Source organism: Oncorhynchus masou, chromosome 22 (assembly GCF_036934945.1).
Source record: "Oncorhynchus masou masou isolate Uvic2021 chromosome 22, UVic_Omas_1.1, whole genome shotgun sequence".
Classification (NCBI taxonomy): Eukaryota; Metazoa; Chordata; class Actinopteri; order Salmoniformes; family Salmonidae; genus Oncorhynchus; species Oncorhynchus masou.
In genome coordinates this window covers 41,801,807-41,819,826 of record NC_088233.1, presented here as the reverse complement: position 1 = coordinate 41,819,826, position 18,020 = coordinate 41,801,807, and the positions used below count along the sequence as shown (strand labels likewise).

Below are 18,020 nucleotides of genomic sequence, written 5' to 3'. Positions count from 1 at the left end.
AGTGTGAAGGACAGACTGGTGGGAGGAGGAGAGAACACAAAAGGAAGGGTGCGAGGGACAGACTGGTGGGAGGAGGAGAGAACACAAAAGGAAGAGTGTGAAGGACAGACTGGTGGGAGGAGGAGAGAACACAAAAGGAAGGGTGCGAGGGATAGACTGGTGGGAGGAGGAGAGGAAACCAGAAAAGGAAGAGTGTGAAGGACAGGCTTGAACAAAAGGAAGAGTGTGAAGGACAGACTGGTGGGAGGACGAGAGAACAGAAAAGAAGGGTGAGGGAAGACTTGGGAGGAGAGAGAACACAAAAGGAAGAGTGTGAAGGACAGACTGGTGGGAGGAGGAGAGAACACAAAAGGCATATTGAACAGAGGCAGAGGTACAGAGGTGAGAAGTTTGGAGAGAGAGAGAGAGAAAGCTGATTAATGAAAAAGTTCAAAGGACTTCCTGCTAACAAACCTTGACAACTCCTGTGATGCTCTGGCCTCTCACACGCTCCCCCAGCTGTGGCAGACAGGTTTTGTCATTTAGAACAAGATGTCTCTGTCTGTGTCTGTCCCTGTCTGGCCTGTCATCTCCTAGCCTTAATGATGTCTGTGCCTCTGGCCTGGCTGCCTGGGTCGTGTGATTCACCAGGCTGGGAGTGTCAGCTACAGGCCACTGCTTTGACTCAGACAGGATGTTCTGGCCAAACACAACCTCTGAAACTTGATTCAACTTTTATGTTTTTGGCTCCCAAGTTGTGCTGAGATTCTGCATTTGATAAAGAGCAGAACACACTCAGGAATGTTTAAACACACTGGAAAAGATACATCTTTATTTCTCCCTGGTGTAACAATACAAAGTTAATAAGTGCAGAAACAATTCAGCTTCTAACTGTACATTCTAGTGGGTAATACATAGACAGAACGTGGTGCAGGTCATCATCACCACACCCACAGTGAGGTACCGACCAATCACTACAAAGCTTCTGTGCACAAGTGGAGATCCGCTGTAAGGCAACTGTTACTACAGCAACCTCAAGACTAAAACATAAGTGCGCTGCCATCCTTACAGTAATGCTTACAATATTGACTATGTCACGTCAAGTCCATGTTAAGAAAGCAAAACAGAAAGTCAGATTTGCCTTGTAAAACAACAACACCACAGAGCTTGTTTGGGCTTCCAGTTTGGGGAGGGCTGCAGTTTGGCTCCCCATTATCATTGCTACGATAAGAGGGGCAACTGTTGGGCTGTAGCCTACATGACATGTCTGCCTGCTTGGGCAGGGGCATTACCCTAGTTATCACCACTATATATTGTCCATGGGAAGGGAATTCCCTGCTCACAGCCTTGTTACAGCAAAACAGCACTGGGGTTCCGGGGAGACGTGTGTTCCCGAGCACATCTGATCTCTGCCAATTCCCCTGTTTTGAGGCCCAATTAAATCCCCTTTTGTACTGCAGAAGCTGTTTAAAATTCCTGCTCCTCCGGGCTTCCTTGTTGCTGATGCTGCCTCACTTTCTGGGGGGGGGGGGGAGAGAGAAAAAGGAAGGAAAGCAGGACGAAGAGATAGCAATTAGCACCTCCACTGCTCTCCAGTCCAGGCCAATTATTTCAGTTGGGCGCATCGTATCTCAGCACAAGGTACAAGTTTGCTGGAGCAAACATGCAATTAGACTATACGGAAGTTAACTATCTCAAACTGGCCAAATCTGAACGTTATTGCTAATTATAAGAGATCCCACTGAGTATACCAAACATTAGGAGCACCTTCCTATCATTGAGTTGCACTGCCCCCTTTTCCCCTCAGAACAGCCTCAATTCGTCAGTGACATGGACTCTACAAGGTGTTGAAAGCGTTCCACAGGGATGCTGGCCCGTGTTGACTCCAATGCTTCCCACAGTTGTGTTAAGTTGTCTGGATGTCCTTTGGATGGTGGACCATTCTTGATGCACACAGGAAGTTGTTGAACGTGAAAAAACCCAGCAGCATTGCAGTTCTTGACACAAACTGGTGAGCCTGGCACCTACTACCTCTTACCATACCCTGTTCAAAGGCACTTCAATCATTCGTCACCCTCTGAATGGCACAATGCACGTCTCAATTGTCTCAAGGCTTAAAAAATATTCTTTAACCTGTCTCCTCCCCTTCATCTACACTGATTGGAGTGGATTTAAGTGACATCAAGAAGGGATCATAGCTTTCACCTGGATTCACCTGGTCACTCTGTCATGGAAAGAGTTCTTCATGTTTTGTACACTCAGTGTATATTGCCAACCATGGTCATTGTTGTAACAGATGATGGTAACAGTTTCTTTTTGGGGGCCTGCACACTTCAGAGAAGTTATGAAGTCAGATGTTGACAAAACAATTTATTTAAATCATTGGAATAAATTGGCAGGATGAGGTTGGCGCTTTAGTATATTGGGGATAGTTGTCCTGCTCCTCCTGCCTAGTGGCTGTTCAGGAGTATTGGCGCTATTTCCAGTAACTCCCAGAGAACCTCTTGGTTGGCCCCTACCAACCCCGTAGTGTATTTCCTGCTGCACGGTGTGTACAGTACAGGAATTCTCTGCACTTAATGTACCGGCTAAGCTGCTGCCAGATCGCAGGTTACAGCTCCAGAATTGGGTTAGAGTGAGGAGAGTGAGTAGAGACATGACCTGGTACAGTACTATATACCACCTGGTCTTCCCCCATCACACTCCACCCCCCCCCCCCCCTCACCCTTTCTGCTGACCCGAACAGATTCTCTCACCCCTCCCAACACAACAAAAACGGCACTTTATGGATCAATACTAAAGTTCATGTCAGGAATGAGTGAAGTGTTGAGCTTTATCCCTGTTCCTGCACTAAACTGCAAAAAGTGACATTGAAGCAGGCCTAAATAAAATGATCTACCACTGACGTTAGATAATTTAGCTTGGTTTAAAAAAAACAAGAAAGATATTTCAATAGAAGATATTTATACTTGCTTAGATTTCACTTTTTTTTTGCAGTGTAACACCTTTCAGTGGGAACCACTGAAGTGATTATTTTGTCAGCACTGCACTCTCCCTGATTGCTGAGCTGACAGGGTGACTTGAAGGGGAGGGGCCACCGTATTCAATTAAGGTTCATTATGCTGAAATATGTCTGTTCCATAGACTTCACCGTCCAATTATATCTATCCTCAGCGATTGAGCCAGTCGATGTCCTAATTTTAGCTCCAAAGAGATGCTAAGCATCATGGTGAATCGTCTAGAATGTCTACCACTCGTAAAAAGTCCCTGACTAGTCGACATTAAATAAATCACCAAGAGATACACCCACTACCTCTTCTGACTACTACTGAATTTAACCCCACACAGCAACAAAGTACAATCAACACTCAAACACACACATTAAACAAAGCCCCCTTGTTCAGTTGATCAGTTGCGCTTTCAGTTTCCATTGGCATCCTCGTAGAACAGCCCCAGCCCATGCAAGGGGTTCTTCATGGTCAGTTTCAGTGCCTGTGACCTGTTCCTTAACAGTGTTTGGGTAGCAGCAGCTCCATTCGCCAGGACCTTTCATAGTAGTCTAGTGTTGACCTTTGGCCTGGTTCCGTTGGTCCAGTGGTGGAGGTGTTTAGAGGAATGGAGGCGAGCAGGTCCTATTAGCTAACTGCTGGCTCCGGCAGGGACAGCCACCCTGTGGTATGTTACTGTGTAAATAATCCAGCCAGACAGAGACAGGTGTCGGAGCCGTGCTATCTTCTGCGGCGTGCTCTGCTCAACATCGCTGCTCCGTCCATTCATCCTCTCGCAGCTTCAGTCTGAATGGAACAAAAAGGAAAGTGACATGGTATTAAAACCCTTGGAACAGGAGTATGGAACCCATCACCCAGCTAAATTAACCAGCCACATATACTGTAGTCTCAGCCTTCTCCTTGTTTGCACAAGGCCAGTGGGGAAAAACGCAAGACATCGTTATTGTTGTGATCTATTTTTAATTGAAGTGAAGAAAGGAAGAAAAATCAACAACCATTCCCCTCCCTGATGATTCCTCTCCACCAGGCTGTGTTGTGTTGTGCATTTTTAAAATGTAAATTAGGCCACCATATGGAGAGTGATACTCTCTAATTGGACAGGGCCTGGACATGCTGCTCTACACACACACACACACGCACAGGGAAAGGTAGGTTACCTTCTAAATGTAATCCATTACAGTCACTAGTTACCAACTCAAAATAATCGGATTACTTTCAGTTGTTTTTGGATTACTTTCCCCTTAAGAGCCATTAGAAGAAGAGGACAAAAAAGATCCATCAAGTGTATTTGGTGTGTCGTCATAGTGGTCTGTGACTTGTGGTCAGACTCGCTCAGGTGGAACAAACTATTAAACGTATGCTTTTTTCCAATGCTGAGTTGAATGTCACTGGGTAAACAGAAAGGTGTCATTATGCATTCTTTCCTCGCAAACATCCTTTCTGAATTTAAAAGTATTCCAAGAAGTAATAATCTAGTTTTCAATATTACAATATTTTTGCTGGTAACGTAACTGATTACAAATAGTTACAAACATGTAACTAATGTAACTAATTACATTTAATCAGTTACTCCCCAACCCTGCAAACACAGGACAGCATTCACTTGATTTAATTATTCACTACTCAGTCATTACCACACAAAACACTTCAGCTAAAGTTGTGGTTCAAAGATAATGTGTGAATATGCAGGAAATAGACAAGCATTGATCACGACACTTGTGGACAAAAAAAAAATACATGGAAGCTGTTTGAAGCTATCAAGCATATTTCTGGAAGAATCTGGCATGAGTGAGTGGTATCTGTGTGATATTATTGTGTCACTCACTGCTCTGGCAGACTGGCAAGCAGATGGGTACTGTAAGTGAGGTGGGTGTAGGTGTGTATTCTGCCATATGGTCAAGTACAATCAAAGCAATGTACCAGACATTGACCATCTGATGAATCATAAACCAGTCTCCATTTGCCAGGCGACAGACTTGCCAATATGATATCTCAGTCACAGAGACCTGACTGGAAATGGCTGTTAGGTGACAACCAAGCAGATGGCTCAGCTCTGAGTCAGGGCCTGTAAATGTGATGACAGATGCCACCTTGTTTGGACCACTCTGGTTGGCTGACCTGTGCAGGCCTCTTGAAGCAGCCAGGTGGACAGGCAGGCACCACCCAGGAGGTGGGTGGTGTAGTATATAGCGCTTGGCCACGTTGCTGTGATCTGATGCCAAGTTGTCCTGGCGTTGATCACCGTAGAGATAGATCTTCACCATGCAGTATTAATATGATATGTAATGTTGCTGGCTGCCTACACCGTTTTCACACTGTCAATGCTCTTGTAGCTGGCATATCCTCACTCATCAAATCAGCATACACTCATGTATTGTTAATTCCATCAACAAACATACTGTAGAGAGGGAATGGATTTTTCGCTTGTTATTTTTTTATATGACACATTACACAGCAACCCCTTAGCAGTCATATCGTCTCTTACTGTGTTGTCAAACCTGAATTAAACAATATTGGATTTCAGCTCTTTTGTTATGATGCTCTGAAGCACCATGCTAAGTTTGTATTAGCACGGGCATGTGAAGTGCACCAGTAATAATAGAGAAGAACTGAATCCAGGACCTCTGGTCCGGCGTCCATCAGACATGGGGTGAAGAGGGTATCGAGAGAGTTAGGAGGTATCACCCCGCCCCTGGGCAGAGAGAGAGCTGGCCTTAATAATCTGACGTTTTAACCCGACCTGAGACTTTGTAACCGTCAGTCGGACATCCCGTTTCATTCCTGTGCGACGAGTGTTTTTAGCGCGTGGTGCTCGGAGCTTCCAGGAACAGCTGTGTTTACTGCCATGGAAATGCTTGCTACCAGGTCTCCAGTGGACCACAATGTCAAAAATAAATCACGTATGTGGCCATGTGCTCAGGTGCTCTCCGTGCACAAATTGGCAAAGAAAGCAAATTAAGAAGCCACAGCTTCTTATCAATCATGGCGTACTTGATACTGCCATGATCCCACTCTTCATATTCTTTGTTATACTTAAACAAGGGGATTTATTGTCTGTAATGGACCCACCAAATTCCTGTAAATACATGCTGTTGTTTCCTTTTCCTGATCAATGCGTGTTGTCTCTTCTTTTTAGCCAGAACACACAGTACCTGGTTAAGCTGTCTGTATTTGTTTATAAAGGGCATTTATCTATCCACTGAGAGAAAGTAATATCAGATTCCCAGGCCGCCTACACAGAGTCCGTAACAGATCTAAGGCTGTGCACGCATACCAGCCTTCTCAAGTAGCCTTATGGCAAACACAGTGTTCCCACACATTTATTTGCCAGGCTGCAATTCCTCCACAAGAGGAAGTAGATACAGCGAAATTATCTGATACTTGTACTTTAAAAAGTATTGGAGACGCCCCAGTTCTGAGACTCCAACCAACAAACATATGTCTAAGTACAAGTCTAATTCTCAGACATTACCCATCATCCTCCCTGACCCTGGGGGTACAGCTCTGTCCCTCGCAACTGAACTCAAGGTCATGTAATGATGATGACGTGTTGTTTGGGCAACAAATTCTGGAAGCTATTCAGTCATAACTGGTTATAGAGTTTTCAGTGTAAGACAATAGCAATGTTATTTTAACCTCATCCCAGAAAAACAGCTTTTGATTGAACGGAGCCTTTGTTCTCTGTCATCTCAATGTTTTTTTGTCATTTGGAAGAGAGCATCATTTTTCATTCATAACTTTGTACATTATTATGAAAATATCATACTAATGAATGTTTACAGAAAGCATACATGCTATGAGCTGACTAAGCCAGAGTAAGCCTGGTCTCCATTTTTTTATTTATTTAACCTTTATTTAACTAGGCAAGTCAGTTAAGAACCAATTCTTAACTGCGCCATTCGGGAGCCCAAATGACAAAATAAAATAGACATACATCTCTATTTTCAGAACAAGCTCATAGTGAAGTTAAAGAACTCAACGCAATCTACACCAACCTTATGGAGTCACACGCAAAGCACTGACTATCAATCATCCATTCACAACACCTTATTCCTGACCCAATTCTGATCCACTTTCAAAGACCCCATGATTTGTCTGAAGGTGGGCTGTTGCCTGTAGGGGTCAAGTAGCCCTGGCTGAAGTTGGGCTGTTGCCTGTAGGGGTCAAGTAGCCCTGGCTGAAGTTGGGCTGTTGCCTGTAGGGGTCAAGTAGCCCTGGCTGAAGTTGGGCTGTTGCCTGTAGGGGTCAAGTAGCCCTGGCTGAAGTTGGGCTGTTGCCTGTAGGGGTCAAGTAGCCCTGGCTGAAGTTGGGCTGTTGCCTGTAGGGGTCAAGTAGCCCTGGCTGAAGTTGGGCTGTTACCTGTAGTTGGGGTCAAGTAGCCCTGGCTGAAGTTGGGCTGTTACCTGTAGGGGTCAAGTAGCCCTGGCTGAAGTTGGGCTGTTGCCTGTAGGGGTCAAGTAGCCCTGGCTGAAGTTGGGCTGTTGCCTGTAGGGGTCAAGTAGCCCTGGCTGAAGTTGGGCTGTTGCCTGTAGGGGTCAAGTAGCCCTGGCTGAAGTTGGGCTGTTGCCTGTAGTTGGGCTGGGTCAAGTAGCCCTGGCTGAAGTTGGGCTGTTGCCTGTAGGGGGGCCCTGGCAAGTAGCCCTGGCTGAAGTTGGGCTGTTGCCTGTAGGGGTCAAGTAGCCCTGGCTGAAGTTGGGCTGTTGCCTATAGGGGTCAAGTAGCCCTGGCTGAAGTTGGGCTGTTGCCTGCTAGTTGGGGGTCAAGTAGCCCTGGCTGAAGTTGGGCTGTTGCCTGTAGGGGTCAAGTAGCCCTGGCTGAAGTTGGGCTGTTGCCTGTAGGGGTCAAGTAGCCCTGGCTGAAGTTGGGCTGTTGCCTGTAGGGGTCAAGTAGCTGAAGTTGATGAGGCTTCTCAGACTGAACTGACGTCTAACGTTGTCGTTAAAGGGGCGTTGCTGATGACAACTTGATTTTCCTGTTTTATTTGTTTTTATATTTCCACACCATGAGGTTGATATAACACTCTGAAATTGTGAAAATTATGATAATGCCATTTTTGAGTAAGAGCTGTTTGACTGTTCATCAGGGTATGGGGGTGGGCATTAGACCATCCTATCAACCAATCAGGGCTGTGTATGTAAATATTTTCACATTTGTCTCATAACGCCCACTTGATCAGACTGAACATTTTAATGGCCAAAAGAGGCTCAGGAATCAATTATAAAAAATATACACAGTGATTTATTAGACATACAGTGATGATTTAAAAAATACAATTAAAAAGACTGCATGTTGGCTTTAAAGCATGTATTCACCACTAGGACAGATAGTATCTGAGCTCCTCGATCATGGCAGGATCTAATTAGGCATATATTCATCAATACTACAAGTGCTATGGACATGTGTCTCTGTGGACATGTCCCAGTGGTAGTTAGGCATTAGGTATTCACCACTAAAATAGCCCCAGGATCCCCTTCCCCTGCCAAGCTTCTCTGTCTTTGTCAGAATCTGGCTGTCATGGTCTGGCACGGCCACAAACCCATTTGTCATATCCCTGCCCTCATTAAGTTATCATAGACAGTCAGAGAGATGGCTTGGCCCAGAGGTAGGTATGGTAAGGTAAGGTAAGGTAAGGTAAGGTAAGGTAAGGTAAGGTAAGGTAAGGTAAGGTAAGGTAAGGTAAGGTAAGGTAAGGTAAGGTCTGTCTGTCAGTCAGTCTATAAGCCATCTCCTGGACCTCTAGAGAACATCTGAGACAGAGATCGGTTTGAATAATTTACTTTTTTAGCCAAAGATTTAGGTTGTTCTGACAGTGTTTGATCCAGCTGTTCTTCGAATGCTTTGATGATAGATATGTGTGTCAAGGATTGATGTGTGTCCCAAAGGTACTACAGTATTTAGTTGTCTCTCACTTTTCTCTCTCTCCGAGTGGTGTGAGTGACTGAAGGGGCATGTTGGGCGAGTGTATGGTATCGAGCAGGTCCTTGCGTGTGTGTGGGGGGAGAAATGGAGAGAGCATAGGAGTGTGTGTGGGAAGAGATGGCACAAGCGTGTGTGTCTGTCTGTGTGAGTGTGTGTGTGTGTGTGGGGGGGGGGGCAGGTAGGTAGCTGTGTGTATGTGTGTACATCTATATATGTGTGTGTGTGTGTGTGTGTGTACGTCTATATATGCGTGTATGTTTGCGGGAAAGGTTACAGCAGGTTAGTACGTGAGTGTGTGGGGAGGCTCAGTGGTTCAGATTCCCTGTCAGCCTACGCAGCTGATGGGGGAGGAAGGACTGCTGCTGGAGATACCAAACCTCTCCTTATGGAGACATGTTGCTCTGATGGTCTGCTATGGTAACTTTCCCTTAGCAACATCGTACCGTTCTACGAGACATAATGAGGATAAGACAACGTAAGGTGATGAACCCCGAGGGAGAATGTGATAGGCTCCCTCGTGCTTTTGCTGTTCAGAAAGAGATCATCAGCAATTGTCCTCTCTGCCCCATCTGTGCCTTCCAGCAAAATAACGCAGAAACATTTAGCATTTGAATGTGTTAGTGTCCTAACCCTGACAACTCTATGTCCATACTAGAGGTCGACCAATTATGATTTTTCAACGCCGATACCAATACCGATTATTGGAGGACCAAAAAACGCTGATTCATCAACCATTTAAATGTATTTTTTTTTAAATAATGACAATTACAACAATACTGAATTAACACTTATTTTAACTTAATATAATACATCAATAAAATCAATTTAGCCTCAAATAAATAATGAAACATGTTCAATTTGGTTTAAATAATGCAAAAACAAAGTGTTGGAGAAGAAAGTAAAAGTGCAATATGTGCCATGTAAGAAAGCTAACGTTTAAGTTCCTTGCTCAGAACATGAGAACATATGAAAGCTGGTGGTTCCTTTTAACACGAGTCTTCAATATTCCCAGGTAAGAAGTTTTAGGTTGTAGTTATTATAGGTATTATAGGACTATTTCTCTCTATATGATTTGTATTTCATATACCTTTGACAATTGGATGTTCTTATAGGCACTTTATTATTGCCAGTGTAAAAGTAAAGCTTCCGTCCCTCTCCTCGCTCCTACCTGGGCTCGAACCAGGAACACATCGACAACAGCCACCCTCGAAGCAGCGTTACCCATGCAGAGCAAGTCTCAGAGCAAGTGAAGTTTGCAACGCTATTGGCGCGCACCCCGCTAGCTAGCTAGCCATTTCACATTGGTTACACCAGCCTAATCTCGGGAGTTGATAGGCTTGAAGTCATAAACAGCTCAATGCTTGAAGCATTGCGAAGAGATGCTGGCAAAACGCACAAAAGTGCTGTTTGAATGAATGCTTATGAGCCTGCTGGTGCCTACCATCGCTCAGTCAGACTGCTCTATCAAATCAGTCTTAATTCAAACATAATAACACACAGAAATACGAGCCTTAGGTCATTAATATGGTCGAATTCGGAAACTATAATCTCAAAAAACAAAACATTTATTATTTCAGTGAAATACGGAACCGTTCTGTATTTTATCTAACGGGTGGCATCCATAAGTCTAAATATTCCTGTTACATTGCACAACCTTCAATGTTATGCCATAATTACGTAAAATTCTGGCAAATTAGTTCGCAATGAGCTAGGCAGCTACCTTGACTCTGCGTGCAATGAACGCAAGAGAAGTGACACAATTTCACCTGGTTAATATTGCCTGCTAACCTGGATTTCTTTTAGCTAAATGTGCAGGTTTAAAAATATATACTTCTGTGTATTGATTTTAAGAAAGGCTTGATGTTTATGGTTAGGTACAGTCGTGCAATGATTGTGCTTTTTTCGCAAATGCGCTTTTGTTAAATCATCCCCCGTTTGGAGAAGTTGGCTGTCTTTGTTATGAAGAAATAGTCTTCACACAGTTCGCATGAGCCAGGTGGCCCAAACTGCTGCATATACCCTGACTCTGTTGCAAGAGAAGTGACACAATTTCCCTAGTTAAAATACATTCATGTTAGCAGGCAATATTAACTAAATATGCAGGTTTAAAAATATATACTTGTGTATTGATTTTAAGAAAGTCATTGATGTTTATGGTTAGGTTCACGTTGGAGCAACGACAGTCCTTTTTCGCGAATGCGCACCGCATCGATTATATGCAGCGCAGGACACGCTAGATAAACTAGCAATATCATCAACCATGTGGAGTTAACTAGTGATTATGATTGATTGATTGTTTTTTATAAGATAAGTTTAATGCTAGCTAGCAACTTACCTTGGCTTACTGCATTTGCGTAACAGGCAGGCTCCTCGTGGAGTGCAATGTAAGGCAGGTGGTCAGAGCGTTGGACTAGTTAACCGTAAGGTTGCAAGATTGAATCCCTGAGCTGACAAGGTAAAAATCTGTTGTTCTGCCCCTGAACAAGGCAGTTAACCCACCGTTCCTAGGCTGTCATTGAAAATTAGATGTGTTCTTAACTGACTTGCCTAGTTAAATAAAGGTGTAAAAAAATCAAAAAATCGATGTCCATAAATACAGATTTACGATTGTTATGTAAACTTGAAATCGGCCATTCCGATTAATCAGTCGACCTCTAGTCCATACAGTACAATGTAATAGTGTAGACATGTATATAATGCACAATGAGTCTGAGTGGACATCCACTGAATGCTGGCAACAGAGTGACTCACCAGACGGTGGGGGCGTGCTAGGGTTCGTGGGGCTCTGGTCCTCTCCTCTGAGGCTGTGTCTGGGGTGCTGGTGGCTGAGGGCCATGGGGTGACCCTGGGTCTGTGCCTGGGTCTCATTCTCCTCTCCTGGGACTGGTTGGTGCCACTGGCTCCTGGCTTTCTTCAGCCAGCGCCCACCCAGACCCCACTTCTCCAGATAAACCCGACACAGCTCATAGTTCATGGCCGAGTAGTAGAGGAAGTCCAGGGCTAGCAGCACCATGACGAAGAAGCCATAGATCCACACTCCCACCAGGGCTGTGTAGTTACTGTAGAGGAGCGATAGGGGAAATAGAGAAAGTGAGAATGGCATAATATATAATTATATGTATTCCCCTTTTTTATATGCATTTTAAGCATATTTTTAGTAAACATATATTATGTTTAAGAAAGTGTTCCTGTGATGTACAGGGTGATTCTAATTGCCTATCCATCTTAAGAAATCTCTCTCTTCAAAACATTGGTCCCAGTTTTTCATCCCAACACATTTATTAATGCATTTCACACTCCATAAGGATTTATGTGGTCCACATTAGCACCTTCTTCAGATTCCGCTCCATAAATCACCTGTTCGGTAAATGTCTGCAAATAGTTTCCAATTACAGTATACCTGTCACGCCCTGATCTGTTTCACCTGTCCTTGTGCTTGTCTCCACGCCCCTACAGGTGTCATCCATCTTCCCCATTATCCCCACAGTACTTATACCTGTGTTGTCTGCCAATTTGTTTTGTTTGTTCAAACCTACCAGCATTTTCCCTTGCTCCTGTCTTTCCTATAGTTCCTGTTTTCTAGTTTCCCGTTTTTTACCTTTCCTGCATGACCTGAGCCTGCCTGCTGTTCCAGTGCCTTACACCCTCTCTGGATTATTGACCCCTACCTGTCCTGACCCTGACCCACCTGCTGTTCCAGTGCCTTACACCCTCTCTGAATTATTGACCCCTACCTGACCTGACCCTGACCCGCCTGCTGTTCCAGTTCCTTACACCCTCTCTGGATTATTGACCCTGCTGTTCCAGTGTCTTACACCCTCTCTGAATTATTGACCCCTACCTGACCTGACCCTGACCCACCTGCTGTTCCAGTGTCTTACACCCTCTCTGAATTATTGACCCCTACCTGACCTGACCCTGACCCGCCTGCTGTTCCAGTGTCTTACACCCTCTCTGAATTATTGACCCCTACCTGCCTTGACCTGTTTGCCTGCCCCTGTTTTAAAGAATACACTTTAGTTTCTTCAACACTGTCTGCACCTCGGTCATACCTTAAAGCGTGATAATACCTTGATGAACAGCGTTATGAACGGCACTTGTAATAAATCTCTTTATATGTTTTTTTTTAAAAATTGAACAGAGCTGTGCATTAGAGAAATGACTACCCAGGAAGGCGATTGGGTCCTATCAGAGTTCAGACAGGAAGGGGATTGGGTCCTATCAGAGTTCAGAACTCAGCATCAGTCAACTTTAAATTATCTCTCTGACCCTGAAAGATAATGAGACAGAGGATAATATTATTATATTACTGCTTTCAAGTGAGTTTGATTATTTGGACGGGAACACCATTCCTTATTTTGGGGAGACTAATGAATAATGGGCTTTTCCAAACATTTCCTTGGATGGTGTTGTGGATATTTCGCAAAACCATTTAGAATTATTCTATCGTTGTACTGCTTTGCAACTGCACTCAAACCCATATAAAAACCATGTTTACCTCTCCTCACCTCCCCCTGTGCCTGTGTGACATATAGCTGTTTGCATGGTTTAGTCTGTGGTGATGTGTACATTTGTCTATTTAAGAGCAGCAGGGCATCCTTCCAGCAGTGCATTTGATTTAACCTTAGAGTAAGCAAACCTAACTGTTTGGACAGCCATCAGAAACAAATGTCAGACAACGTTAAACAAGCCAAAATGAAAGGACAAATAGCTGAGACTGATCATGACACAGACACAAAGAATTTCCTAACAGATACACATAAAGTAATAATTTGCTAATCCCAGTGACTGGTCCAATCACTGTCCGCAGTAATAGAATAGCCTATTAACACTCTCATGCCCGTAACACTTTAGCCATGATGCTCAGAGTCCCAGACACAGAGCTATGGCCAGTTTAATCTGAGGCCAATGGTAAATATCACCACTTCAACTCTGCAGTCTAGAGGGGAGGAGGTGTAAATGGCCTCCCATCAGCCACTAGATGAAATATCCTGGCCTGCCGAAGGGAATGTGTAACTGGTCTCAGAGAGCACCCCGCTGACAGGGTATTAGAGGAGAGACAGACAGAATAAGAGAGAGAGAGAGAGAGCTCTGACAGAGTCTGTGTTTCTGTCTGTCAGTGTCCTCATACGGTGCTCCTATACACACTACGGGATGTCTCTTCTCTTCCTGAGTTCCACTCGATTGCTGCAGACAGAGCTGTCGGTCTCCATAGAGATTTGTCTTCAAGTCTATCTATGTTAGTGTGTCTACTTAGATTAGTGTAGTGCGTTGTAGGAGATTATATATAGTACGCATTGGTTGAAGCTCAATGTTAAAATCAAATCGCCCTACCATCATATGTAGACCAAATAACGTAAACTTACCCCATTCCGTACAAATGTGCGTAACCGCAACATTCAAACGAGGCTACAAAGAAAACTAATGGGACTGTACCGACTGCGTTGACTTCAAAATCGGGGGTGTGAACTAGGTTTTTATTCAAGCGTTGATCGACATGGTAATGGCTCTGTAGTATTGGAGAAAAGTTTTTAAAAAACGGACCCTCCGTTACATCGTGGCGTGTCATGCCGTAACGTACAGCACGCATAAAGCAACTATTTCTGTCTTACAATCTCTCTCCACCAGGTGTAGCACTTCTCTCATCGTGAAACCTCTTGAAACTCTGGGGGCGCAATTTCATTTTTGGATGAAAAACGTTCCCGGTTTAAACAAGATATTGTTGTCACAAAAAGATGCTCGACTATGCATATAATTGATAGCTTTGGAAAGAAAACACTCTGAATTTTCCAGAACTGCAAAGATATTGTCTGTGGGTGCCCTAGAACGGGAGCTACAGGCAAAACCAAGATGAAACGGCAACCAGGAAATCAGCAGGATTTTTGAGGCTCCGTTTTCCATTGTCTCCTTATATGGCTGTGAATGCGAGAGGAATGAGCCTGCCCTTTCTGTAGTTTCCCCAAGGTGTCTGCAGCATTGTGACGTATTTGTAGGCATATCATTGGAAGATTGACCATAAGAGACTACATTTTCCAGGTGTCCGCCCGGTGTCCTCCGTCGAAATTGCTGCGTCATTTTCAGCTGCTGGTATTTTTCCATGCGATTCTGAGGGGAAAGCAGGCTTCCACGAACTGCATATCAATGAAGAGATATGTGAAAAAACACCTTGCGGATTGATTCTAAACAACGTTTGCCATGTTTCCGTCGATATTATGGAGTTAATTCGGAAAAAGTTTGACGTTTTGGTGACTGAATTTTCGGTTCGTTTTGGTAGCCAAATGTGATGTACAAAACGGAGCGATTTCTCCTACACAAAGATTCTTTCAGGAAAAACTGAACATTTGCTATGTAACTGACAGTCTCCTTATTGAAAACATCCGAAGCTCTTCAAAGGTAAATGATTTTATTTATTTGGTTATCTGGTTTTTGTGAAAATGTTGCGTGCTAAATGCTACGCAAAATGCTAAGCTAGCTTGCAATACTCTTATACAAATGATTGATTTGCTATGGTTCAAAAGCATATTTTGAAAATCTGAGATGACAGTGTTGTTAAGAAAAGGCTAAGCTTGAGAGCAGGCGCATTATTTTCATTTTATTTGCGATTTTCAGAAATCGTTAACGTTGCGTTATGCTAATGAGCCTGAGGCTTTATTCACAATCCCGGATCTGGGATGGGGAGTATCAAGAGGTTAAAAATAAAAAATGGGCAGTGACGGGGGGATGAGATCATCATTCTCAAAGCCGCTGTTTACTTCTAAGATCACTTTAGCACCGCCCTAACAACCCGATTCAAATTCAAATAGGTATGTAATGACACATTATATAAACTCTTTATAGTGTTTTATTTACATTTTAGAGGCGATAAGGTGATAAGTTGGACAGATCGAGTGAAAAAAGCTATTTTCCCACACGACATTAGAGATAATTATTATTTAGAATTATCTAGTTTCGCTTCCCCACCCGACATTTAAAAAAAGACCCGACGGGGTTCATTGCCTGCTTGAATTATGCAGAAGCGGGCAGCGTTTAGGTCATGTAATTGATTCTGTTGGAAAGGGGAGAAATTGTGCTTTACAATGGTATTGACATTACAGATGATCTGGAAGTATTACGTTTTTGGGGCGCTACAATAAGGTCAATTGTACGGACCAAGGCGATGTACGAGTTTACGTGAGTTTACGTTATCTCTCTACCAAGAACCACTATACCGGACATTTGACGTGACATTAGTATTATATGGTCATTAGACAAATTTTGCCCCAAACCTAGCTCAAATTCTAGACATCCAATTAAAACGAGGTGACCTTATTTTGTATTTTTTTGTGTGTACTTTTACCCCTTTTTCATACGGAATCGGGAGAGGCGAAAAGTCGAGAGCCATGCGTCCTCTGAAACACGACCCTGCCAAGGTTTTTCATAAAGAAGTAAACTGAAGTAAACTGCTGACCTGGACACTCATGTGTAATCAGAGCAACAAAAAATGAACTCGAGAACTTCCTTGGCTTCTATTATAGCTAGTTAGATACACCAAACTTTGGGAACTTTAGATAAACTGCCACGCTGCTAATTTATAACACATGCACATGCCAGAGATCCAGTGCTAATTCTAGCCCTTACCTTATGCAGTAATTCAGTGTGCTCCTTTGTCAATTACATTTTCTTCTGGTCATTATAATCCAAATTTGCAATGACTGGTCAACACAGAGTCAAGTTACTTTTCGATGTGTTCCCGAAAACCTGAAGTCGCCATCCACAAGTAAAAAGTAACTGGGGGGCAGGTTGGACACGAAGCATCCAGGTAAAATCACATCATAATGATAGTTTGCTTGCGCAACCTGTCCGATGTCAAAAGAAAATGGCATGCTTGGTAATTTGGTTAGCTGTGTGATAAAATGAAACGGTTTTCAATACATCAACTGTTTGTTTTTGGGGGGTTTTACCTCTAAAAGTCTAAGCCGTTGGGATGTGTGGTTCTATTAAACTAACAAATGTAATTATTTTTGTATTATTTGATAAAATATTGAATTTGGACTTTACTACTGCAATGCTATGGTTGTGGGTTTGATTCCCACGGGGGACCAGTATGAAAAAGTATGCCCTCACTCCTGTAAGTTGCTCTAGATAAGAATGTCTACTAAAATGGAAAAGGAACGAATAGACCATTTCAATTTTCATGTAGAAATAAGTTGCATTTACAAAGTATTTCAAGAAACTGGAAAACATACACAGTTGAAGTGAGAAGTTTACATACACTTAGGTTGATTAAAACTCATTTTCAACCATTCCACAAATTTCTTGTTAACAAACTATACTTTTGGCAAATCGGTTAGGACATCTACTTTGTGCAAGACACAAGTAATTTTTCCAACAATTGTTTAAAGACAGATTATATAAATTATAATTCACTCTATCACAATTCCAGTGGGTCAGAAGTTTACATACACTATGTTGACTGTGCCTTTAAACAGCTTGGACAACTCCAGAAAATGATGTCATGGCTTTAGAAGCTTCTGATAGGCTATTTGACATTATTTGAGTCAATTGGAGGTGTACCTGTGGATGTATTTCAAGGCCTACCTTCAAACTCAGTGCCTCTTTGCTTGACATCATGGGAAAATCTAAAGAAATCAGCCAAGACCTCAGAAAAATAATTGCTGACCTCCACAAGTCTGGTTCATCCTTGGGAGCAATTTCCAAACACCTCAAGGTACCACGTTCATCTGTACAAACAATAGTATGCAAGTATAAACACCATGGGACCACGAAGCCATCATACCGCTCAGGAAGGAGACGTGTTCTGTCTCCTAGATATGAACATACTTTGGTGCGAAAAGTGCAAATCAATCCCAGAACAACAGTAAAGGACCTTGTGAAGACGCTGGAGGAAACAGGTACAAAAGTATCTATATCCACAGTAAAACGTGTCCTATATCGACATAACCTGAAATGCCGCTCAGCAAGGAAGAAGCCACTGTTACAAAACCGCCATGAAAAGCCAGACTACGGTTTGCAACTGCACATGGGGACAAAGATCATACTTTTTGGGGAAATGTCCTCTGGTCTGATGAAACAAAATTAGAACTGTTTGGCCATAATGACCATTGTTATGTTTGG

General features: G+C 43.2%; 1 protein-coding gene across 3 annotated transcripts in view; it reads right to left on the bottom strand.

Moving 5' to 3' along the window:
* Positions 1-781: 781 nt before the first annotated feature.
* The window catches only part of shisal1b (shisa like 1b), a 59,285-nt gene continuing 42,046 nt past the window's right edge, over positions 782-18,020 (bottom strand). For all 3 annotated transcript variants that reach the window (XM_064930237.1, XM_064930238.1, XM_064930239.1), the window contains 2 exons: positions 11,658-11,965; positions 782-3,773 (listed from right to left, as the gene is read on the bottom strand). In XM_064930237.1, the coding sequence (XP_064786309.1) occupies positions 3,769-3,773; positions 11,658-11,965 (313 nt within the window). In that variant the 3' untranslated portion in view covers positions 782-3,768. The remainder of the gene's footprint in view (positions 3,774-11,657; positions 11,966-18,020) is intronic.